This window comes from Carcharhinus amblyrhynchos, unplaced genomic scaffold, assembly GCF_965287045.1.
Source record: "Carcharhinus amblyrhynchos unplaced genomic scaffold, sCarAmb.v2.hapA scaffold_402, whole genome shotgun sequence".
In the NCBI taxonomy this organism is placed as follows: Eukaryota; Metazoa; Chordata; class Chondrichthyes; order Carcharhiniformes; family Carcharhinidae; genus Carcharhinus; species Carcharhinus amblyrhynchos.
In genome coordinates, this window is record NW_027650142.1 from 23,581 (window position 1) to 49,336 (window position 25,756).

The 25,756-nt window shown below is 48.7% G+C and overlaps 1 protein-coding gene across 1 annotated transcript in view; it reads left to right on the forward strand.

Annotated features, from left to right (window-relative positions):
- LOC145339321 (EH domain-containing protein 1-like) overlaps window positions 1–20,521 on the forward strand; it is a 42,976-nt gene extending 22,455 nt beyond the window's left edge. The window contains 3 exon segments of the mRNA XM_080183748.1: window positions 6,805–7,217; window positions 16,234–16,398; window positions 19,704–20,521. Of these exon segments, the coding sequence (XP_080039874.1) occupies window positions 6,805–7,217; window positions 16,234–16,398; window positions 19,704–20,228 (1,103 nt within the window). The 3' untranslated portion in view covers window positions 20,229–20,521.
- Window positions 20,522–25,756: the final 5,235 nt, after the last annotated feature.

The window sequence follows — 25,756 nt, forward strand, 5'->3', positions numbered from 1 at the left end:
CTAATCCACACATCTTTCCAAGTGTGGAGGGAACATTGGGACACTAAGGAGAACTTAGCGCAGGCAATGCATTTAACTAACATGTCTTTCAGACTGGGAGGAAACCCATGCAGACTCAGTGACCCGAGCTGGGAATTGAACTGGGTCCCTGGTGCTGTGAGGCAGCAGCACTAACAGTGTGCCTCCCTTCTGTTTGGGGAAGGGAATTCTGAAGCCTACAGAATTCCTCCTGGCCTCCAGCATAGTTAAGAGAACCTTGAATGTTTAAACTACCCCTTAGTTTCAGATCCCTTTGGAATTTGTAGAATTTTTAAATTTGATCTCTTCCAAACCCGGTACAGATGGCCAGCTTGGTTTCTCTGACGTGGGGAGTTTCCTATCAGGGCTGGGGAACAAGTGGACAAAAGGGGGTGCTCCCAGCCCTGCCACTGTGAATCCTGCAGGCCACTGGCACATTCCAGAGGCTGTATTTGACTCGGTTTAAATCGCAACCTTTGTCAAGCTTGCTTTGTTTCCAGTCCAGTAAGCACTCTGCACGAGCCCTAATGTTTATAGGCATGAGTGCTTTATAGCAACAGTCCAGCATTCGCAACAACAGGGCTGGCCTTTCAGCTGTCGAGTGCTGCTCTCAGCTTGGTAAATGTTTCCATTCCATTTAGCTTTGTCAGCGCTGCTGGGGGGAAAATGTGTACCTTGCCCCACACTGCAGCTCTCAGATCCAATATTGAAATCAGTGTGCCACGCTGACACTGCAACTATCCGTCTCCACACCTCTGGTCTCTGGCCTTGCTTCTGAGTGGTTTATGAAGAACAGGGAAGATGCTTTAAATTTCAAACTGCCCTTTGCATGTTCAAATCCCACCTGATCTCTCTAACCTCCACCAACCCCCTACACCCCCTCCCTATCTCTCTCCTCCTCCTCCAGCTCCTGCACCCCCTCCTATCTTTGTAACCCCCCCTCACCCCCTCCCTGTCTCTAATCTTTTCCAGCCCCTACATCCCTCCCTATCTCTGTAACCTCCTGTAGCCCCTATGACCCCTCCCTGTCTCTAACCAGCCCTACACCCCTCCCTGTCTCAGAATCTTCAACCCTACAACCTTCCCTAGATATCTCCTCTCAAATTCTGGCCTCTTAAGCATCCCCTTGATTCCCATTGGCAGCTGTGCCTTCAGCTGATTGTCCCTGAGCTCTGGCATTCCCGAAACCTTTTGGCTTGCTCCTCTCTCCCGGTGCAGGCGCAGGTTTTGCCTCGTGCCCACACTTGCGGAAGCGTGTGGCGCTCTCGCTCGTCTCCCTGTGCTGCTTGGTACCTGTGGCAGTTTGACGGGGAGATTCCTGCAGTGTGGTGGCCAAGTGAAGCTCTGATATCCTCCCTGTTGTGCTATGGGGGTAAATTCTGTTTGGGGAATTCCTGTATCAGTATTCCAGCCTTTGTGCGAGATAAACATTCTTGGCGAGTCTCTGCCTGAGCTACTTATTTACTTTCACTTTGTGGCTCTCCCTCTGGGCTAGGGTACTTTGTTTCCTACTTGTTTACCAGTTATTTAGCCAGCTTCACATACTTTCCACTGTGCTAATACATGTAACAAATTAAATCAAAAATGGGAGGGCTGATTATTTAAGTATTTATTAGTGTCACAAGCAAGGCTTACATTAACACAGCAATGAAATTACTGTGAAAATCCCCCAGTTGCCACACTCTGGCGCCTCTTCGAGGGAGAATTTAGCACCTAACCAGCACATCTTTCGGACTCTGGGAGGAAACCCACACAGACATGGAGAACATGCACAGAGTGGGTTAGCACTGCTGCCTTACAGCAACAGGGACTGGGCTTCGATTCCTGGCTTGGGTCACTGTGCCACCATGTTGCCCTATTAGAACACTGTGCTCCAAATAAAATACAAAGCTTGAATTTCATAGGATCCCTATGTACAAAAGGAGGCCATTCAGCCCACTGAGTCTGTACCAGCCACATCCCACCCAGGCCCTATTCTGTAACCCCACACACCTACCCTGCTAATCCCCCTGACACTAAGGGGCTGTTTAGCACAGCCAATCAACCTAACCTGCACATCTTTAGACTGCGGGGGGAAACCGGAGCACTTGGAGGAAACCCACACAGACACAGGGAGAATGTCTGTGGAGTCTGCACAATAACCCAAGGCCTGAATTGAACCAGGTCCCTGGTGCTGAGACAGCAGTGCTAACCCACTGCCATCCAACTTCTACACCTCCTGTGTTCACCAACCTTGTGACTATTACTAACCCTGCTCTCTGCTGAATCTGGGTGTCTATTAGCTGTACCTGGAAGTATTGCATGACTGAACACAGCACATTCACACAGTATCAGCTCAAAGTGACAGGGGATTTCCATGTTTTATACTTCCAAATCCCCGCTTTAATTGATTGAGAAGCCTGGTTGTTTGCTGCTTGGTTATTCATTGCTGGGCTGAGTGTGTCCTACAAACTCTGCCACCTCCAAAGGATGGGTGGGGTGCAGAAAGGGACAGGAAAATGTCACTGCCTGAGTGTCTCAGTATTAGCAATGCGCCCCACCACTTCCAAGAAGCATTCTGACTTCCTCTAGTTGGGTCCAGTCATTACAATTCAACCAAAGCAGAACAGAGACCGTGTCAATCAGCAGTACTACAAATCTTGCACACTCGGCTCACTGGGGTGCACAAGGTTGGACGGTGTGGACAAGCTACACAACTGAATCACCAATCGACTGCAGCACTTGAGAAGTGTCTGTGTGTGTGTCGATCCCCTTCTGTGCAAATCCATGCCCACACCCATTTTTCCAGGTTTCTGTCTTGTGCTGCTCATACCCAGGTATGACTGGATGTTGGGAAACCACAAGACAGAACCTTGGGAATAATGGCACAGTGGGTTAGCACTGCTGCCTCACGGTGCCAGAGACCCAGGTTTGATTCCCAGCTCAGGTCACTGATGGAGACTGTATGTTCTCCCCATGTCTGCATGGGTTTCCTCCAAGTGCTCCAGTTTCTTCCCACAGTCTGAAAGATGTGCTGGTTAGGTGCTGAATTCTCCCTTAGTGTACCTGAACAGATGCCAGAGTGTGGCGATTAGGGGATTTTCACAGTAACTTCTAATGTAAGATCTTTCTCTGCACCCTAGCTATGACTGTAACATCTGGCACACTCTCTCTTCTCTGAATGGTATGCTTTGGCTGTATAGCGTGCAAGAAACATGTATTAGGATATCGCTGATTGCTGTGCAGACACATGAATTGGGGCCGGTGTCTGGGAGTTTGCACATTCTCCCCGTGCTTGCGTGGGTTTTCTCCGGGTGCTCTGGTTTTCTCCCACACCCCAAAGATGTGCTGTTAGGCTGACTGGCAGGAATAAATTGTCCCTAAATCAGTTTCCCTCAATCTGGATGGCCATAAAACATTAGATAGGGGTCATGGGTAGAGAGGTGGACTGGTGGTGTTGAGATGGTGGCACGGGCTCATTGGGCCAAAGGGCCTGTTTCCCAGGCTGATTTTGTTCTTAAACATGTGACAATAATAAATCAAATTGTGCTACTAATGAATAAACTTCTCCAGAGCCTGATGTTTGTCCTTTGAGTATTTCCCCAATTTTGAAAGTTCCTATTGAATCTGCTTCTGCCCTTCTCAGGCAATACCTTCCAGATCACAAGTCGCTGTGTAAAAGTTCTCATATCCCCCCCCCCCCCCCCTCTGATACCTTCATCAGTTTGTTTCAGTTTGGCCCACTGACCCATCTCTTATCCAGGCTCCCTCCCTGTAACCATTTACCCTGCTAGTCCCCCAACATACACCACTTTGGACACTAAGGGGCAATTTAGTATGGCCAATCTACCTAACCTGCAAATCTTTGGACTGTAGAGGAAAACTGGAGCAGCTGGAGGAAACCCACGCAGACATGGAGAGTGTGTGCAGATTCTGCATAATCACCCAAGGTCAGAATTGAACCTGGGTCCCTGGTGCTGAGGTAGCAGTACTAACCAATGTGCCATCCTATTTTGACACCTGGGATCTTTTGCACCCACCCTGAGCAGGGCAGCACTGATTTGTTTCATCTGAAAATATACCAGCTCCTCTGACTCTGCAGTACTCCCTCAATACTGCACTGGAGAATCAGCCTTGACTGCTGGAATGAACCTTGTGGCTCAAGTGCTGACCACAAAGACAGGGGAAACAGTGAATGTTGGACCCTTGGTGGGGGGGGTTAGCGGTGGGTGATGAGGAAATGGCTGAGGCCTTAAATAAGTTTGGTATTCAGAGGAGGACACAGTAGTTTGCCAGATATCAAAGATAGGATGGTAGGAGATGAGATCCTTAATGTGATTACTGTCATTAGAGAGGTAGTGCTTGAGACTGACGGGATTGAAGGTACAGGTCCCCAGGACCAGATGGAATGCATCCCAGGATTCTGAAAGAAATGGCAAAGGTGATGCTTACTAAGGCATCCAAAAGGCGTTTGATAAGGTCCCTCAAAGTTGCTTCAGAAGGTTAGGGTGCACGGAGTTGGGGGTAAGGTGTTAGCGTGGTTAGAGGATTGGTTGTCTAATAAGCAGAGTTGGAATAAATGGGTGCTATTCTGGTTGATAGTTAGTGACTAGTGGAGTGCCGCAGGGATTGGTGCTGGGGGCTCAACTGTTTATCGTTTATATAGATGATCTGGAGGAGGGGGGCTGAGTGTAGGGTAGCGAAATTTGCTGATGACAAAGATGAGTGGGAAACCAAATTGTGTGGAACGTCTGCAGAGGGATCTGGATAGGCTGAGTGAGTGGGTGAGGACCTGACAGATGGAGTATAATGTTAGCAAGGGTGAGGTTATCCACTTTGGTAGAAATAATAGGAGGGATTATTATTTAAAAGCAAAGCTGCAGCATGCTATGGTGCAGAGGGACCTGGGTGTCCTTGTGCATGAGTTGCAAAAACCCAGTCTGCAGGTGATCAAGAAGGCGAATGGGATGCTGACCTTTCTAGTGAGGGGGATAGAATATAAAAGCAGGAAGGTCTTGCTGCAACGGTACAGGGCACTGGTAAGGCCACAGCTGGAGTACTGTGTGCAGTTTTGGTTGCCGCACTTGCGCAAGGATATATTGGCCTTGGAGGGAGTGCAGAGGAGGTTCACTAGGCTGATACCAGAGTTGAAGGGGTTAGCCTATGAAGAGAGACTAAATAGACTGGGTCTGTACTCAGCATTTAGGCTGAGGGGGGAATCTTAGAGACATAAGATAATGAAGGGGATGGATAGGGTCAAGGTAGAGAGATTCTTCCTTAGGATAGCAGGACTAGAGGGCACAGCCTCATAAGTGGGGGAGCAGTTTAGATCAGAGTTGAGGAGGAACTTCTTCACTCAAAGGGTGTGAATCTCTGGAATTCTCTGCCTGTTGAAGTGGTGGAGGCTACCTCACAATATATTTAAGTCACAGGTAGGTAGATTTCTGACAGACAAGGGAATTAAGGGTTATGGGGAGAAAGCAGGAAAGTGAACTGATCCACTTCAGATCAACCATGATCTTATTGAATGGTGGGGCAGGCTTGAGGGGCTAGATGGCCTACTCCTGCTCCTAGTTCTTATGTTCTTAGAACAAGACAAATTGTACCATGTGGCAATGTAAATCTTCAGATGTGGTTACTTGCACAAAATCCTCCAGAGGTTAAAGCGTGATAGGTCTAGATTACAAACTTTAGCAGTTGGATTAAGCTTGTTTAGTCATCTTTGGGACATGGGTGTCACTGGCTGGGCCACCAGTTGTTGCCCTCAGTGGGCAGTTCAGTCAAAAGTTTACAGCATGGAAAAAGGCCCTTTGGCCCAGCTTGTCAATGCCATCCAGTTTTTAATCACAAAGCTAATTCCAATTGCCCACATTTGGCCAATATCACTCTATTCATCTTACCCATGTAACTATCGAAATGCTTTTTAAAAGACAATTGTACCTGCCTCTACTATTTTAGCAGCTTGTTCTAGACACTCACCACCCTCTGGAAAAAATTGCCCCTCTGGACCCTTTTGTATCTCTCCCCTCTCACCTTAAACCTATGCCCTCTAGTTTTAGACTCCCCTACCTTTGGGAAAAGATATTGACTATCTTACTGTATGCCCCTCAGTATTTTAGACCTCTACAAGATCACCTCCAAAACCTTCTCTGCTCCAGAGGAAAAACATCCCATCTATTGAGCCTCTCATAACTCAAACACTCTAGTTTTAGACTCCCCTACCTTTGGGAAAAGATGTTGACTGTGTGCTGTGAAGCAGCAGTGCTAGGCACTGCCATCTGTGCTGCTCTGAAGGGTAATAAAGGAAATGAGGTTGATAATCCATAAGATTGAGAGGCATGGACAGAGTGGATAGTCAAAGCTTTTTCCCAGGGCGGGGGCACAGGTTTAAGGGGCAAGGTTTAAAGGAGATGTACGAGGCAGGTTTTTCAGAGGATGATGGGTGCCTGGAACTTGCTGCTGTGGAAGGTAGCAGAAGCAGACACAGTAGTGAGTTTTAAGGGGCATCTTAAATATATGAATAGGATGGGACTAGAGGGGTATGGTTCCTGGAAGGGTAGGGGTTTTAAGTTGGGCAGCATGGTCGGTGCAGGCTTGGAGGGCCGAAGAGCCTGTTCCTGTGCTGTAGTATTCTTTGTAATCCTGACAATGTGGGGCACAGTGCCAGGGTGTGGTGGGCAGAGTGTGGAAATCGTTTTACTGCATTGTGCAATAGCTACTTGTATTGTTTATGCTGGGGGTGTACTGCCTCCCTGGGTTACAGAGATTTCTGGCTAACCCTGCTGCGTTCTCTTTCCCTCTCCCCAGGTTATGACTTTGCGGCTGTGTTGGAGTGGTTTGCTGAGCGGGTGGACCGCATCATCCTGCTGTTTGATGCCCACAAGCTGGACATCTCAGACGAGTTCTCTGAGGTGATCAAGGCCATGAAAAACCATGAGGACAAGATCCGGGTGGTGTTAAACAAGGCGGACCAGATCCACACGCAGCAGCTGATGCGAGTGTATGGGGCGCTGATGTGGTCTCTCGGTAAGATTATCAACACTCCGGAGGTGATCCGTGTTTACATTGGCTCCTTCTGGTCGCAGCCTCTGCTCATCGCCGAGAACCGCAAGCTCTTTGAGGCAGAGGAGCAGGACCTGTTCCGGGACATCCAGAGCCTGCCCAGGAACGCTGCTCTGAGGAAACTCAACGACCTGATCAAGAGGGCACGGCTAGCCAAGGTACGGGAGGGGGCTTAGGTGGTGATTAAAACCACACCGTCACACTACAGGACTTCCACTGCGTGCCATGTCTGCTCTAGAGCACAGTTAGGCTGTTCGGCCCCTCGAGTCTGCTTCCCATTCCATAATTTGGTTTGACTTATTGTCACATGTATTGGGATACAGTAAAAAGTATTGTTTCTTGCTCACTGTACAGACAAAGCATACTCTTCGAGAAGGAAAGGAGTGTGTGCAGAATGTAGTGTTACAGTCACAGCGAGGGTGTAGAGAAAGATCATCTTAATGTGAGGTAGGTCCATTCAAAAGTCTGACAGCAGCAGGGAAGAAGCTGTTCTTGAGTTGGTTGGTACGTGAACTCAGACTTTCTTATCTTTTTCCCAAAGTAAGAAGGTGGAAGAGAGAATGTCCGGGGTGCACTGGGGAGGGGTCCTTGATTATACTGGCCGCTTTTCCCGAGGCAGCGGGAAGTTTGGATGGAGTCAATGGATGGGAGGCTGGTTTGTGTGATGGATTGGGCTACACGCACGACCTTTTGTAGTTCCTTGCAGTCTTGGGCAGAGCAGGAGCCCAGACCAAGCTGTGATACAACCAGAAAGAATGCTTTCTATGGTGCATCTGTAAAAGTTGGTGAGGGTCGTAGCAGACAAGATATAGAAGCAGAATTAAGCCATTTGGCCCGCTCAAGTCTGCTCTGCCATTTGATCATGGCTGATAAGTTTCTTAACCCCTTTCCCTGTCACTTTTTATGCCCTTCCAATCAAGAATCATCAAACAATGCTGGAGCAACTCAGCAGGTCTGACAGCATCTGTGGAGAGAGAATAGAGCCAACACTTCAAGTCAAAACATGCTGAGTTTCTCCACATTTTCTTTTGGATTCCAGCAGCTGCAGTATTTTGCTGTTACCCAGGAACCGATCCATCTGTCTCCAATACCCTCAGTGACCCAGCTGCCTGTGGCAATGAATCCCACAGATTCACTCACCCTCTAGCTGAAGAAATTCTTCCTCCTCATCTCCGTTCTAACAGACCATGCCTCAATCTGAGGCTGTGCCTCGGATCCGAGTATCTCTGACTAATGGAAACCTCTTCTCCCACGTCTACTTTATCCAGGCCTGGCAGCATCCTGTAAGTTTTTTTTTCAGTGAGATTCTGCCTGCGCCCCCCCCCCCTTGCAAAATTCCTTCTAAACTTTACTTACAAAAGTTAAAGTTTGTTCATCACAAATTGGCTCTCAAACAGTAAGACCTGGGTTTGATTCCTGGCTTGGGTCACTGTGTGGATTGTGCATGTTCTCCCCATGTCTGCAAGTGTTTCCTCCCACAGTCTGAAAGGTGCTGGTTAGGATGTATTTTCTGTACTAAATTCTCCTTCGATGTGCCTGAACAGCTGCTGGAGTGTGGCAACTAGAGGATTTTCACAGTAACTTCATTGCAGTGTTAATGTAAGCCTAACCTGTGACACTAAAGAAATTTTAAATCCTGCAGGTTAAAGTCTGACAAGTTTATTTGGAATCACCAAGCTTTTGGAGCACTGCTGCTTCATCAGTGGGGGTGGAACTCACCTGAAGGAGCAGCACTCATGATTCCAGATAATCCTGTTAGACAGTGTGCCCACCCCAGTTGAATGCTGGCATCTGATAAGACAGGGTTACAGTGGCTTCCACAGGGAAACCCCCACCACCCCCTCTGCCCCATTGTGTGCAGCTAAGGCACTCCCTGCTGCATGATCACCTGGAGGGCTGAATTCTCCCTGTCCTGTGTAAATCTGAGAGGATAGCTCTGCAACTGATGGTTTGCATATAAACCCCCTCCCTCTCCCACCACAGGTGTTCCCACTCTTACACACTCCTCCTCCTTTTAAATTGCGTAATTCCTCTTATCTCTGGAGGTTGGAAAGTCTGGGTATGGGTTTAAGTTTATCTTTCGTGTCACAAGCAAGCTTACATTAACTAATGAAGTTACTGTGAAAATCCCCCTAGTCGCCACACACTCCGCTGTTTGGGTTACACTGAGGGAGAATTTAGCACCTAACCAGTGTGTCTTTCAGACTGGGAGGAAACCCACACAGACATGGGGAGAACGTGCAGACTCCACACAGTGACCCAAGCTGGGAATCAGACCCAAGCTGGGAATCAAACCCAGGGCTGTGGTGCTGAGATAGCAGTGCTAACCCACTGTGCCACTTTTGGCCTCAGTAAACCAAGTCCTCAAACACTGCTCATACATCAAGGCCCTCATTCTCAGGAATCATTCTGAACCTCCATTTTATCCAGCTGTTTTGCTCAGTCCCTCAATCCCCCAAAACCAGACCACCTTTCAGCCTGAAACGTGTTCAAAGATGGAGCCTGTTCCCTCTTTCCTCCCCCACTCCCCCACTGTCATCTGACTCGCGAGTCCTTGCACAATGATTTCACTCTTTCTCATTGCCTTCTCTTTACTCAGAACTCTTACAACATGTTTCCTGTTACAGGAACCTGTTGATGCAGGGATCCCACCACACATTTCCTGGAATCGATGTAGCTTCCCCCTGCACCCCTTTGGTTCACCGTCCAGTAACCAGAGTTGTTCTTCCCGTGTGATTCTAACTCTAACAGGGAAGTGGTTAGCCAGCATAACACCCAACCCTGACCTTTTTGATTTGATTTATTATTGTCACATGTATATCTGTACAATGAAAAGTATTGTTTCTATTGTGCTACACAGACAAACCTTACTCTTCATAGAGAAGGAAAGGAGGGAGTGCAAAATGTAGTGTAGTCATAGCTTGGTATGGGCTCCTGCTCTGCCCAAGACCACAAACTAAAAGGGTTGTGAATGTAGCCCAATCCATCTCTCAAACCAGCCTCCCATCCATTGACTCTGTCTACTCTTCCTGCTGCCTTGGGAAAAGCAGCCAGCATAATTAAGGACCCCCACACACCCCGGACATTCTCTTTCCGCCACCTTCTGTCGGGAAAAAGATAAAAAGTCTGAGGTCACGTACCGACCGACTCAAGAACAGCTTCTTCCCTGCTGCTGTCAGACTTCTGAATGGACCTACCTCACATTAAGTTGTCCTTTCTCTACATCCTAGCTATGACTAACACTACATTCTGTTTTTTCTCTCTCTCTCTCTCTCTCTCTCCTCTATGAATAGCACACAAGAAACAATACTTTTCACTTTATACCAATACGTGTGACAATAAATCAAAGCAAATGGAGGAAGAAACTTTAGTCCATTCAAAGTCTTAATGTGGAAGAGAGAATGTCCGGTGTGTTGGGGTCCTTGATTATGCCGGCTGCTTTTCCCGAGGCAGTGGGAAGTGTAGACAGAGTCAATGGATGGGAGGCTGGTTTGAGTGATGGACCTTGAGTCATGACCTTTTGTTCCTTGTCTTGGACAGGGCAGGGAACTCAGTACATTTCAAAATTTCTACTACTTTCCCTACCCTGGAAGTTCCAAAGATTCTCAACCTACCAAATGGTGTTTTCCAAAGTGACATCAGACCTAGCAAGAGCTGTCACAATTTGGGAGAGTGTGCATGATGAGGTTTCTTTCTGGAATCAGAATCCTACAGTGCAGAAGAGGCCCTTCAGCCCCACCAAGCCTGCACCAATGTATGAAAGGCCCTGACCTGCCCACCTAATCCTACTTGCCAGCACTTGGCCCATAGCCCTGAATGTACCAAGTAATCTTTAAAGGATGAGGCATTCTGCTGCCTCCAGCCTCCCAGGCAGCACATTCCAGACCGTCACCACCCTCTGGGTAAAGTTTCCCCTAAACCTCCCACCCCTCACTTTTAACTCGTGTCCCCTCATAACTGACCCTTCAACTAAGGGGAACAGCTGCTCCTTTTCAACTCCTTGCCCCTCATAATCTTGAATACCTCGATCGTGTCACCCCCTCAGTCATCTTCTGTCCTAGAGAAAACAATCCAAGTCTAGCCAACCCCTTGTTATAATTTAAATGTTCCATCCCAGGCAGCATCCTGGTGAATCTCCTCTGCACCCCCTCCAGTGCGATCACATCCTTCCTATAATGTGACAACCAGAACTGCACGCAGTTCTCCAGCTGTGACCTCACCAAAGTCCTCTACAAGTCCAACATGACCTCTCAGCTTTTGTAATCTATACCCTGATTGATAGTGTGCCTTTTTCACCACCCTATTAACCTGCCTTTTCTACCTTCAGAGATCTGCGGCCAGGCACTCCAAGGTCTTAGTTCCACAAGCTTCCTAGTGTCCTACCATTCATTGAATACTTCCCTGTCAAATTATTCTCTTCAAAGTGCATTGCCTCTTTTTCAAGGTTAAATTCCATCTGCCACTTATCTGACCATTCTGTCTTTATCTCAAATGCACAGGATATCAGAAAAAGCTCCCTTTCCTTCAAAATAGTAGTTGTGGGATCTCTTACATCCACCTTTGTGGGGGGGTGTGCCTCTGTTTAATTTCTCCTCTGAAAGAGCGCACCTTGAAGTTGTGGTACACTCGATAGATGACGGTGGGTTAGCACCACTGCCTCTCAGTGCCAGGGACCCAGGTTCGATTCCCGGGGGCACAGTGACGGTGGGTTAGCACCACTGCCTCAGCACCTGGGACCCGTGTTTGATTCCTGCCTTGGGTCACTTGTGTGGAGTCTGCACCTTCTCCATGTCAGCGTGGGTTTCCTCTGTGTGCACCTCCCACAATTTGAATATCGTGCTGGTTAGAGTGCATTGGCCATGCTAAAATCTCCCTCAGTGTCCCTGAATAGGTGCTGGAGCATGGCGACTAGGGGATTTTCACAGTAACTTCATTGCGCTGTTAATGTAAGTCTCCTTATGACACTAAATGCTGGCCTTGGAAAGGATCCAGAGGTTCACAAGAATGATCTCTGGAATGAAGAGCTTGTATGAGGAACAGGTTGAGGACTCTGGGTCTGTACTCGTTGCAGTTTAGAAGGATGAGGGGAGGGATCTTATTAAACTTACAGGATACTGCGAGGCCTGGATAGAGTGGACGTGGAGAGGATGTTTCCACTAGTAGGAAAAACTAGAACCAGAGGGCACAACCTCAGGCTAAAGGGACAATCCTTTAAAACAGAGATGAGGAGGAATTTCTTCAGCCAGAGAGTGGGGAATCTGTGGAACTCTTTGCCACAGAAGGCTGTGGAGGCCGGGTCATTCTGTGTCTTTAAGACACAGATTCTTGATTTAATAAGGGGATCAGGAGTTATTGGGGAAAGCCAGGAGAATGGGGATGAGAAAAATATCAGCCATGATTGAATGATGGAGCAGACTCGAAGGAGCAGAATGACGCCACTCGGCCTAATGTCTTATGGTCTTAAACTTGGCACCGGGAGTGTCTGTCAGGATTCTGGGCTCCTGCTTTTATGGGACTTCCCATACGAGTTCTGCAACACAGCTCCCCAGCTCTGCGGTTAAGAAGCAGGATGTGTTCTGATTTGTATAATAACACTCCCTAAGCTGCACGTGCTGGTGTAACTAGCATCTCATCTGTTCGTTTGCAAAGCTTAAATATCTTTGTCCTATATCTACTGCACAGCCACTTAAGGTGTGGTGGGGGAGAACAGCACTAATTATAACCCACTATCTGTCATACCTTTCTTTGCCCATGTCCCAGGAATGAGTATCACTGGCTGGACCAGCATTTATTGCCCTTCCCTAGTTGCCCCTTGGAGGGGCAGTTGAGAGACAACCACATTGCTGTGGCTCTGGAATCACATGTAGGCCAGACCAGGGTAAGAACGGCAGATTTCCTTCCCCCAAGGGAACCAGATGGGTTTTTCCCACAATGGATCATCAGTAGATTCTTAATTCCAGATTTTTTTTATTGAATTCAAATTCCACCATCTGCCGTGGCAGGATTCAAACCTGGGTCCCCCAGAACATTAGCTGAGTTGCTGGATTAATAGTCTAGCGGTAATACCATTAGGCCATAGCCTGCCCAGTGTGGGGAGCAGCACTCTGGTTAGGTGGACTGGCCATGCTAAATTGCCCCCTAATGTCCCATGGCTTTATTCTCTCTCCACAGATGCTGTCAGACCTGCTGAATTTCTCTGCACTTTCTGTTGGATTCTGGCATCAGTATTTTGCTTTTATCTAAGAACCTATCTATCTTGGTTTCCAATGCACTGTGACCTGGCCTCCTCCTGTGGCAACAAGTTCCACAGATTCACCCACCCTCCGGCTGAAGTTGTTCCTCCATCTCAGCTCTAAAGGGCTGTTCCTTTACTCTGAGGCTGTGCCCTTGGATCCCAGTCTCTCCAACTAATGGAAACATCATCTCCACGTCCACTCCATCCAGACCTTTCAGTATTCTAAGTTTCAATAAGATCCTCTCACCTGATCCTCAACTCCAAGTATTGACCCAGAGTCCTCACACTCATATGTCAAGCTGAGATGGGTTTAGCCACAATAAATGTGTGGGGGTAGGAGATATGGTGGGTAAAATACTGTCAGAATTGGAGCAGACTTGATGGACCAAATGGCCTGTACGCTGTAGGGATTCTGTTCTGTTGCAGAGGGGTTAACAGGCTGAAGCTGTCATGTCTCCTGATCGCTGAGAATCCTGGAAGTTCCCCCAGGCTCTCTAAACCATAGAATTTCCTACAGTGCAGAAGGAGGCCATTTGACCCATTGAATCTGCACAGCCCGCAATTCCACACAGGCCCTATCCCCCAAAACCCCACACGTTTATCCTGCTAATCCTGGGACATGAAGGGCCAATTTACCTAACCTGCATATCTTTGGACTGGGAGGAAACCTACACAGACATGGGGAGAACATTCAGACTCCAGTGATCCTAGCTGGGAATCGAACCTGGAACTGAGGCAGCAGTGCTAATGCTGTGTGCCACCGTGCTGCCTGTTGCTGCAGGAGGTCTCAAAGTGTGAGCTATCTCTGCTGTGGTGACTGACTGGAGATAACAGGCCAACAAGCAACAGTCTGTCCTTGAAGCTTCTGGGAGAGACTGAAGCAGATAAAGGATCTCTCTCATGCACTCATGAGCGCACAGTCTCTGCGTCTGTCTCTGCTTGTGAATCCCTGGGCAATTCTTTCTGTTATACTCTGACCTTTCCCACCAGTTTGGTCCAGGCACTGACTTGCTCGTTAGCTCAAATTCCAGAGAATTTTGAACTTGCAGCTTGTGTTTTGAGTAATGCTGTGTCTGTGATAGAGCAGAGAGCCTGGGGTTAGCTTACATTCCCTCCAGGTTACTGAATCCTGATTTTTTGATTTTATTGTCACGTGTATTGGGACACTGTGTAGTGTTTCTTGTGTGCTATACAGACAAAGCATACCATTCATAGAGAAGGAAAGGAGAGGTGCAGAATGTAGTGTTACAGTCACAGCGAGGGTGTAGAGAAAGATCTACTTAATGCAAGATAGGTCCCATTCAAAAGTCTGACAGCAGCAGGGAAGAAGCTGTTCTTGAGTCAGTCGGTACGTGACCCCAGACTTTTGTATCCTTTTCCCGACGGAAGAAGGTGGAAGAGAAAATGTCCGGGGTCCTTAATTATGCCGGCTGCTTTTCCCGAGGCAGCGGGAAGTGTAGACAGTCAATGGATGGGAGGTTGGTTTGAGAGATGGATTAGGCTACATTCTCAATCTTTTGTAGTTCCTTGGGGTCTTGGGCAGAGCAGGAGCCCATACCAAGCTGTGGTACAACCAGAAAGAATTGTTTTGGGAGAAGAGTGAATTTGCATTCCTAAAAGTCTCCTAACACTTTTTAAAGCCCCCCCAGCATGGTATCCCACAGTAACTATCATTTAGCACAGTATGTGTAGCCTGCTTTTGTAACTCCAAGCACTTTGCAGTACTGTTATCAAATGGGCTTAGACACCCAGTCACGTTTGGAGGAATGAGGGACAGGTGCACAAAGCTCATGCAAGGAGGCTGGTTTTAAGGAATATCTGCAAGGAGGAGCAGTCCTGGAAGAGAATTCCAGAGCTTGGTATGCAGGCTGCTGAAGGTATGCTTGCCAGTGCAGCACTTACAATTGGCAGTGCCCAAGAGGCACACTGAAGAATGCAGAAATCTCACTGAATCTCCCAACACTCCCAGGACAGGTACAGCACAGGGTTAGATAGAGTAAAGCTCCCTCTACACTGTCCCCCCCCATCAAACACTCCCAGGACAGGGACAGCACGGGGTTAGATACAGAGTAAAGCTCCCTCTACACTGTCCCCCCATCAAACACTCCCAGGACAGGTACAGCACAGGGTTAGATACAGAGTAAAGCTCTCTCTACACTGTCCCCCATCAAACACTCCCAGGACAGGTACAGCACGGGGTTAGATACAGAGTAAAGCTCCCTCTACACTGTCCCCCCCATCAAACACTCCCAGGACAGGTACAGCACAGGGTTAGATACAGAGTAAAGCTCCCTCTGCTGTCTAGCCTGTGAAGTGCACCCTCATTCTATCTGTTTAACAATTTATTCCCACGTGATATTTGTACTCTGAACTGGTTTGGTGCTATCTTGCCCAGTTGGCCTGACTTCCACTCCCCCTCCCCCCTAATTGCTGCTTAGAGCTATGGACATTGATTGACTCTGTCTACACTTCCCACTGCCGCGGGGTGGGGGGTGGTGGTGTGTAGAAAGCAGCCAGTATAATTAAGGACCCCACACACCCCGGACATTCTCTCTTCCACCTTCTTCCATCGGGAAAAGGATACAGAAGTCTGAGGTCACGTACCGACCGACTCAAGAACAGCTTCTTCCCTGCTGCTGTCAGACTTTTGAACGGACCTACCTCACATTAAGTTGATCTTTCTCTACACCCTCGCTGTGACTGTAACACTACATTCTGCACTCTCTCCTCTGTGAATGGTATGCTTTATTTTTATAATACACAAGAAATAATACTTTTCACTATCCCAATACATGTGACGATAAATTAAGTTGGTTTGGTTTTGTTCTGCCTGTACCAGGAGCCCAGCCCCTGTGGATTCAGGCAGTGTCCTGTGGGTTGTGTGTGGTGGGGGGGTTATATAAATGGCTGCCTGTCCACCTGTGACTCTTGTTTCCCAGGTCCATGCCTATATCATCTCTTCACTGAAGAAGGAGATGCCTAGTGTGTTCGGCAAGGAGAACAAGAAGAAAGAGCTTATCAACAGCCTGGGAGACATTTACCAGAAGATTGAACGGGAGCACCAGATCTCTCCAGGAGACTTTCCCAGCCTGAAGAAGATGCAGGTACGTCCCTGACTCCGGATGCTTTTACTGCAGAGATCTTTCTCTTTCCACCACCCCCGGAGCAGGCCCTTCACCCCTGCCTGCCCCTTACCCCCTGATATGTCTCAATCTGAGCTGGGTATTTGGCCATTAAATTGGGGGAGACTTTATTCCCCATCGCACACGGTCTAGTGACAATCAGTGGCTCTGCTCCTACAAATGTCCATGAAGGCTAGGGTTGCCTGGTTCCCTAAGGTCACATGACGGTGGTAGTGGTTAACATGGCTGCCTCCGTGCCAGGGACCTGGGTTCGATTCCCAGCTTGGGTCACTGAAGCACTCTGGTTTGCCAGCCTGAAATTGCCCTATTTATTCTAACTCGTATGTTCATTAGCCAATGCCCTATCTGTGCTAATGTACCACTCCCACACAATGAGCTCTTGGCCATGGGTGGCACAGTGGGTTAGCACTGCTGCTTCATGGTGCCAGGGACCCAGGTTCGATTCCCAGCTTAGGTCACTGTCTGAAGTTTCCATGTTCTGTGTCTGCGTGGGTTTCCTTTAGATGCTTCAGTTTCCTCCCACAGTCCAAAAAATGTGTAGCTAGGTAGATTGGCCATGGGAAATGTGTGGGGTTACAGGGAGTGGGCCTGGGTGAGGTAATCAGTCAATGCTGACTTGATGGGCCAAATAGCCTCTTCACTGTAGGGGAATCTGTTTCTATAAAATTTTGTCTCCCCAGAGTACGGTGATTTGGTCAATGTTTTCAAGATATGAATGGAAATGGATAGGGAGAGAGTGCAGAGCTGTTCTGCTGGTTGAGGCTGGGACTCGAGGAAACATTGAAGAACAAGCTGGAAATTAGGAACCATTTCTCCACAAGGTGGGAGAGGAGAGCAGGCTAGAGGGGCTGAATGGCCCCCTCCCACATGGAGCTAGCAAAGCACCTTGTGCTCAGATCCACTGCTAGTTTTGCTTTGTGGTCAGTATTCGCCTGGTGGCCCTGTGGTTAGGGTTCTGTAAACTGTGCTGTTATGTGCTCTGAGGCCAGTCTCCATTCATCTGACAGGCAAACCTCCAGCTTGAGTTTACTATCAAATAAATTGGTTGGACTTCAACCTGGCGTTGTCAGACTTCTTATTGTGTTAGGGTTCAGCACCAGTACCCCCTGTGAGATGGGGTTCAGTTCCCAATCAGGGAACGATGGTTTATTGTCCTTTATAGAGGGAGTGCAGTGAAGTTTCAGGCTGATTCCTGGGATAATGAGCCTGAATTGGTTAGGATTATATTCACTGGAGTTTAGAGTGAGGGGATCTCATAGAAGCTTAAAATTCTAACAGGGTTAGACCTGGAATTGCAGAAATGGCCATCAAGATTGTGTACCAGCAATCCTTCCCAAGCCTGATTCTCACAACCCCAATACTTACCCCCATTAATCCCTCCATTCTATACATCCTGGGACACTAAGGAGCAATTTAGCACAGTCAATCCATCTAACCTGCATCTTTGCAACATGGGAGGAGACCAGAGCACCCGGAGGAAACCCACACAGTCACCCAAGTCAGGAATTGAACCTGGCCCCAGTGCTGAGAGGCAGCAGTGCTAACCACTGTGCCACCTAAATGTTCCTGATTGTGGGAGGTGTTCAGAACAAGGGGTTTGAGGATAAGGGGTAAACCTTTTAGAACTGAGGTGAGGAGAAATTTCTTCACCCAGACTGGTGGAATTCACTCCCACAAAGTAGAGGCCAAACATTTCAGGAAGAAAGTAGATATAGAACACAAGAAAAAAAACTGCAGCACAAACAGGCCCTTCAGCCCACAAGTTGCACCGATCATACTTCTACCTACCAGGACTATCTATAACCCTCAATCCTATTAATCCCATGTACTCATTCAGAAGTCTTTTAAAAGACCCCAGCAAGTTCGCCTCTACCACCAACAGCAGCCGATTCCACTCACTCACCACCCTCAGTGAAAAACTTACCCCTGACATCTCCTCTGTACCTACTCCCCAGCACCTTAAACCTGTGTCCTGTCATAGCGACCATTTCAGCCCTGCGAAATAGCCTCTGAGAATCCATCCGATCTATACCTCTCAACATCTTATACCATTGCACACAGTCCAGTGCCTCTGCTCCCCTACAAACGGCCATGAAGGCTAGAGTTGCCTGGCTCCTGAGGGTCACATTCCAGGGTGGTGGTGGTGGTTAAAGGGATCGAGTGATATGGGGGAAGGCGTGGATCAGGATATTGAATTTGATGATCAGCCATGATCAAAATGAATGGTGGAGCAGGATTGAAGGGACGAACGGCCTCCTGCTTCTAGTTTGAGTCAGACTAGTTTGTTTCAACTTGCCCCAGGCCCTGCTAAAGCAGCGAGGCCTGGATCACTATCAGCTTACTCCAGACACGTCCCTAAACCACAAGGGAAGCAATTCCTGTGACCACTTCCTTCAGGTTCTCCTCCTCAACAGCAGAGCAATCATTTCTCCAGAGCAGTGGCACACCAGCCTGTCAATTTCTCAGTGGCTCCCAGGAGAGTGTTCTTACTGGAGGGGTTTTATAGCAGGGTAATCTGGAGTTTCTCCTGCTTACCTCTGCAGCACTTTAATGGCTCTTGTGGTTTTTTGCAGAACTCTGCAAACAAGTAAGCTTCCTTCACAGCAGAGATGTGGAGCTATTTATAGCTGTCTGGGTTCTGCTGACACGTGGGAGCCTCTGTTGCACTTGCCCACACTGCTTTCAGAACACATGAACAAGGAACAGGGCCATTCAGCCTATCCAAGCCTGCACTGCTGTTTTAAGATTGTGGCTGATCCCATAGAATGATAGACTTTCCATAGTTCAGGAGGAGGCCATTGAGTCTGTGCTGAGCACAATCACACCCAGGCCCCATCCCTGTAACCCCACAATTTACCCTGCTAATCCCCCTGACATCTGGGCAATTTATCATGGCCAATCCACCTAACTCGCACACCTTTCAGACTGGAAGAAAACAGGAGCACCTGGAGGAAACCCACACAGACATGGGGAGAACATGCAGACTCCAGACAGTGTCCCAAGCTGGGAATTGAACCTGGGTCCCTGGTGCTGAGGCAGCAGTGCAAACCACTGTTGCCCCATCTAATAGACTGATAAAAACCCACAGTGCTGAAGGAGGCCATTCATCCCATCGAGTCTGCACTGACCACAATCCCACCCAAGATCATCTTGGTAGATGGAGATGAGGGAAGGTGGGGGGATGTAAAGCCAGTGCAGTGTACTATGTTGGTACAGTGTGGAGCTGTGTTACTTCACTGCTCTCTATCTCTCTCTCTCTCTCTCAGGAACACTTACAGACGATGGATTTCACCAAGTTTCAGAGCCTGAAGCCTAAACTGTTGGATATGGTTGATGATATGCTGGCCAATGATATTGCACGACTCATGACCATGGTGCGGCAGGAGGAGGCATTGATGCCCAAGCAGATTGTCCATGGTGGTGCTTTCGAGGGCACCATGAATGGCCCCTTCGGTGCAGGCTATGGTGAGGGTGCTGGGGAAGGCATCGATGAGGTGGAGTGGGTAGTGGGCAAGGACAAGCCCATGTACGATGAGATCTTCTACACCCTGTCTCCAGTGAATGGCAAGGTGACAGGGGCCAGTGCCAAGAAGGAGATGGTGAAATCCAAGCTGCCTAACACGGTGCTGGGTAAGATCTGGAAGCTGGCCGATGTGGACAAGGACGGCATGCTGGATGACGAGGAGTTTGCTCTCGCCAACCACCTGATCAAAGTCAAGCTGGAGGGCCATGAGTTGCCCAATGAACTGCCCGACCATCTGATCCCACCTTCCAAGCGGAGACAGGAGTGATGCCTTTGTTCCTTTTCCCCTCCCCTGCACCCACCATCCCCCCCCACCCCACCCCAGCATTGGGCATCTTAACCAAAGTAGTTGGGGTACTCTGCCTGAAATCAAATGCCCGCACTCTTTGATTCCATTCTTACCAGGCGCTTCCATTTAGACAGCGCACACTGCTCACTTCACAGCTCCACACTTCAGCACAAGACCCCAGGAGGGCACTGAGGGGAGAGGGCATTAACTCTACCAGGAGGGCACTGACAGGAGAAGGCATTGGCTTTCCCAGGTGGCTTGAGGGGAGAGGGGGTTGGCTGTCTGGGGGCTAGGGGGACAGGGGGTTGGCTGGGTGGCTGAGGGAGTTGTTGTTCACTGTCTGGGGTAGGGATGCTAGAGGAAAGAGGGCATTGCACTTTGGGGGCACACCTTGGTACAGTCTTCATCAGGAGTTGGGTGAGTCCTGTGTCTCCCAACATGAGATTGAAATTCAGCCTCCCAAGGCTCCCTCGAGGGAAGGTCAGTTAAGCATCCACTCCTACCCTGTACGCAAGTCCCATACCATGGGCACGCTCCCTCATTCACCATGCAGTGTCTCATACACGTGTAAACACACCTGCAAATAACCTGTGCCAAATTGATCTCCAGCCCCCCACACTCTATCATGCAATGTTTTTCTCTCTTGTACAATCATTCTTGCATTTTCATACACTGCTTTACTCATACGCTCATGCTTGCTCACATTCTGTACATTCAAGCATGCTCACTCTCTCTTGTGCTTGCTCTCATGCATGCTCGTGTTCACACCCTCCCTCATACACATGTGCTCTCATATACACACTGCAAACTACACAAACTGTACTGAATCTCTCTGGCTGCTATCGTTCCTCTGAGGGACATCTTGCCACACTGTTTCTTAAATCGCAGGAGGTTCAATAGTGTGTTCTATGAAGTGATTTTGGGGTGGGGGGTGTAAATGATGCCCATTTTAAATGTTAGCAAGCATACAGCATTGGGGAGTTTTTAGATTTAAGAATTGGGGTTGGGGGGAAATTAATGGAAACACATTGACTTACTGCTTTGTGGGGGGGTGGAGTTTACACACACTGTGCCAGGATCTGTCCTCTCTGGTCAGTGGGTTTCTCACTGAAGGGTGGAGCTGTCCCACGAGTCTTAATCCTCCAAGCATATCCAATCAAAGACTACAGCCACAGGAAACCCCCCCCATATAAACTTGTGTGAAAGTGTACAGTTTCCAAGTGTGATAAAGAATCGGTGTTAATCTCTAACAGGAGAGCAAGCTGCCCTGGCCAGTCTCCAGAAGTGTGTGGATGGGACTCTAAGCACCATTTGATACTGGCCTGATGTGCACAGACAGTAGGGAAGGATGGTGTGCGGGGGCAGGGGGCGTGCTGGCTGCCAGAATGATGTTCCCAGACTGTACTTGTGTTCTCTCCCTGTTTTCCCCCTCCACTGGCTGAGTGGTGACACAGCTGCTGGAGTGTGGGGCGAATGGCCCAGGTAGGAAAGGAGTTTGCAGAGAATCGTGTGGGGTGATGGTGTGAGCCTCCCATCCCCCTTTACCAGTCCCTTTTTTTGTTTCTGTCTCTGCCTTTTTTCCTCTCCTCCCTCCCCTCTTCCCCTTTTTAACACTCTAACCCTTTTTTGCTTCCATCTCTCTCCCTCTCCTCCCCTCTCCCTTCCCTCTCTTTCTCCCCTCTCCTTCCTTCCCTTCCTTCCTCCCTCCCTCCCTCCTCCCCTTCTATCTCTCTCCCCTTCCACCTCTGCCTCCTCTTTCTCATGGTGCTCTGCATCTGCTGAGAAGTGAGTGCTGCTTCCAGTCCAGCCAGCTGCAGCAGTAGCTCCCCCCTCCATTGCTCACAGTAGCAGGAGCCCTGCCTTGGTTATTCTCCCCACTGGTGCAGTGACACTGTGCAGTGTGACTGTGCTCTGAGTTGCTGTGACACAGCAGTGAAGTGCTGACAGTGTTTCCCAGGGGGTGAATTGTGGAGCGCTGGGCTCTGAGGCCACCCACCACTCCCCCCACCATTTTGTGTCCCCTGTAAGTGGTGGCCAGAGGTTCGGCATCTCCTCCGCGTACCGTAGATTTTGTTGGATCTTATGTGTGTATAAATAAAAGATTCCAATTTCAAACCATCCACAAACCGGATCCCAGTGATGCCGTGGTTTTTTATTCCTGTCTCTATTCTGCTGTTTGTCTGGGGATCCACCCTGCAGGGAGTGGCTCTGCCTGGTGTGGCTGTGGGCACATTCAGGGGTACCAGGGTGGGATCTGGGTTGAACCTTGCTGCAAGGTCAGTGGCACTAACATTGTGTGAATCCTGCTTGGTGCTGCTTACAGGGAGACAGTGGGGAGGCTTGTTATCCTGAGGGACAAAACTGCTTTGGCTAACCTGCTGTGCAGCTGGAATACTGAAGCAAGGATCATCAAGGACCTCTCCGCTTCTGAAAAAAAAACAATTGGGTTGGACAAGCGAGGGGAGAGGTCGAATTACCATCTTCTGTATGACTGGGAGCTGGCACTGCTCTTCAATCCTCGGTGTCAGTCTGCTGTTTGGGGAGGGGGGTGGAGCGGGGAGAGGAACGTACAAGTGACTCCAGAACACAGACTGGACTAATGTGCAGCAGCAGTTCATCTGACAGCTGCCAGCTACAGTAACATTTATACCCAAATATTACAGTGGGTTAGCACTGCTCCCCCCCAACAATGCCAGGGACCCCAGTACGAATCCCAGCTTGGGACACTGCAGACTCCACACAGACATTCTCCATGACTGCATGGGTTTCCTCTGTGGGTGCTCCAGTTTCCTCCTACAGTACAAAAGATGTGCAGGTTAGGTGGATTGGCCATGTTTGCCCCTTAGCCCCCCTGATGATAACTATCCTAAATATACAAGGATAGAGCCTGGGTAGGATTGTTGGTGCAAGTTTGATGGGCTGACTGGCTGCTACCTGTGCTGTAAGGATTCTGTGTCCCACATTTCCCCAATCCAACCACTGTCTGTGGGAGAGTCCCCCATTCTCTCCCACTCCCACATTCTCTCCCCCTTCCCCCTCTGGGGGAAGTAAGACCTGCACTGTCTCCCCTCCCTCCCCAAGAGCAGAGATTTCTCCTGAATCCCCCAGTGGATTTATCAGTGACTATCTGCTATTGATGACCCCCTAGTTCTGGTATTCCTCCACACAAATAGAAACATCTCCACATCAACCCTATCGAATCCACCTCTTGTAAATTCCGTAATCAGCCCTTTTTCCAGAGTCCCAGCCTGTTCAATGTTTCCTGATGGGTTATAAACACCTCCAGTTCTGATATCGTTCCAGGAAATCTTTTCTGCACCTTCTCCAGTGCCTCTGCATCCTTATAAAACAGAGACTGGAACACTGTGCTCTTACTGAGGTTCAAGACGAGTTTAACATCACTTCCCTATTTTTCAACTCTATCTCTCTAGAAATAAACCCCACAGTTTGTTCTTACCATTAACCAGTGTGGATATTTCCAGGATTTGTGAATCTCGATCCTGTTCCTCTCCCCCATTTACATTTATTTTCCAAGCAGTTTGGTACCCTTTCATAATCGGGTGATGTAGGGAAAATGTTTCCACGTATGCTGGGTGGGGGGAGAGAGAAGGGGAGACCAGAGCTAGGGGTCATCTATTTTGGTAGGGATAGCAGCAAAAGACTATCTTTTAAATGGTTAAAAGATTGCAGCATGCTGCTGTGCAGAGGGACCTGGGTGTCCTTGTGCAGGAATCACAAGGAGTTGGTTTGTAGGTACAGCAGGGAATTAAGAAGGTAAATGAAATTTTGTCCTTCATTGCGAGAGGGATGGAGTTTAAAAACAGTGAGGTTATGTTGCAGCTGTATAAGGTGCTGGTGAGGCCACACCTGGAGTTAGTGTCCAGTTTTGGTCTCCTTACTTGAGAAAGGATATACTGGCACTGGAGGGGGTGCAGAGGAGATTCACTAGGGTGATTCCGGAGTTGAGAGGGTTGGCTTATGAGGAGAGACTGAGTAGACTGGGGCTATACTCATTGGAATTCAGAAGAATGAGGGGGGATCTTATAGAAACAGAAGATTACGAAGGGAATAGATAAGATGGAAGCAGGTGGTTTTTCCACTGGGTGAAACTAAAATTTGGGGGCACGATCTCAAAGGGGGAACAAGTTTAGGACTGAGTTGAGGAGAAACTTCTTCACACAAACGGTTGTGAATCTGTGGAATTCCCTGCCCAGTGAAGCAGTTGAGGCTCCCTCGTGTTTTTAAGGTAAGGATAGATTTTTGAACAGTAAAGGAATTAAGGGTTATGGTGAGCGGGCGGGTAAGTGGAGCTGAGTCCATGAAAAGATCAGCCATGATCTTATTGAATGGTGGAGAAGGCATGAGGAGCTGAATGGCCTACTGCTCCTAGTTGTTTTTATTAACAGCCTTACACTTATTGACTTTGAAATTCATTTGCTAATTGTCATTCTACAAATGTTTTCCTGCATTTGTCACAATGTTGCTTCTAATTAATTTGCTTTACTCTACACAACATACTTGTCCAAGTCATTTGTATAAACTGATTAACGAGGCTGCCAGTTCCTTCTGGAACACACTATCTCAAACCCCCTACTGTTTTCTCTCTCTTTTATACTTTCACGGGATGTGGGTGTTGCTGGCTGAGCCAACATTTATTGCCCATCCCTAATTGCCCTTAAGGTGGTGGGTGAGCCACCATCTTGAACCTGCTGTAATCCACAGTGCCGTTAGGGAGGGAGTTCCAGGATTGTGATTGGACATCAGTCAGTCCCCGTGTGGTGTAGGTACACCCACAGTGCTGTTAGGGAGGGAGTTCCAGGATTGTGATTGGACATCAGTCAGTCCCTGTGTGTGGTGTAGGTACACCCACAGTGCTGTTAGGGAGGGAGTTCCAGGATGGTGATTGGACATCAGTCAGTCCCCGTGTGGTGTAGGTACACCCACAGTGCTGTTAGGGAGGGAGTTCCAGGATTGTGATTGGACATCAGTCAGTCCCCGTGTGTGGTGTAGGTACACCCACAGTGCTGTTAGGGAGGGAGTTCCAGGATTGTGATTGGACATCAGTCAGTCCCCGTGTGTGGTGTAGGTACACCCACAGTGCTGTTAGGGAGGGGGTTCCAGGATTGTGATTGGACATCAGTCAGTCCCCGTGTGTGGTGTAGGTACACCCACAGTGCTGTTAGGACTGACTGATTTCCAATCACAATCCTGGAACTCCCTCCCTGTGTGGTGTAGGTGCACCACAGAACTTCTCCACTCACCTGACGAAGGAGCGGCGCTCCGAAAGCTTGTGGCCTTTACTGTCAAATAAACCTGCTGGACTTTAACCTGGTGTTGTGAGACTTCTTACTGTGTAGGTACACCCTCAGTGCTGTTAGGGACAGAGGTCCAGGATTGTGATTGGACATCAGTCAGTCCCCGTGTGTGGTGTAGGTACACCCACAGCGCTGTTAGGGAGGGAGTTCCAGGATTGTGATTGGACATCAGTCAGTCCCCGTGTGTGGTGT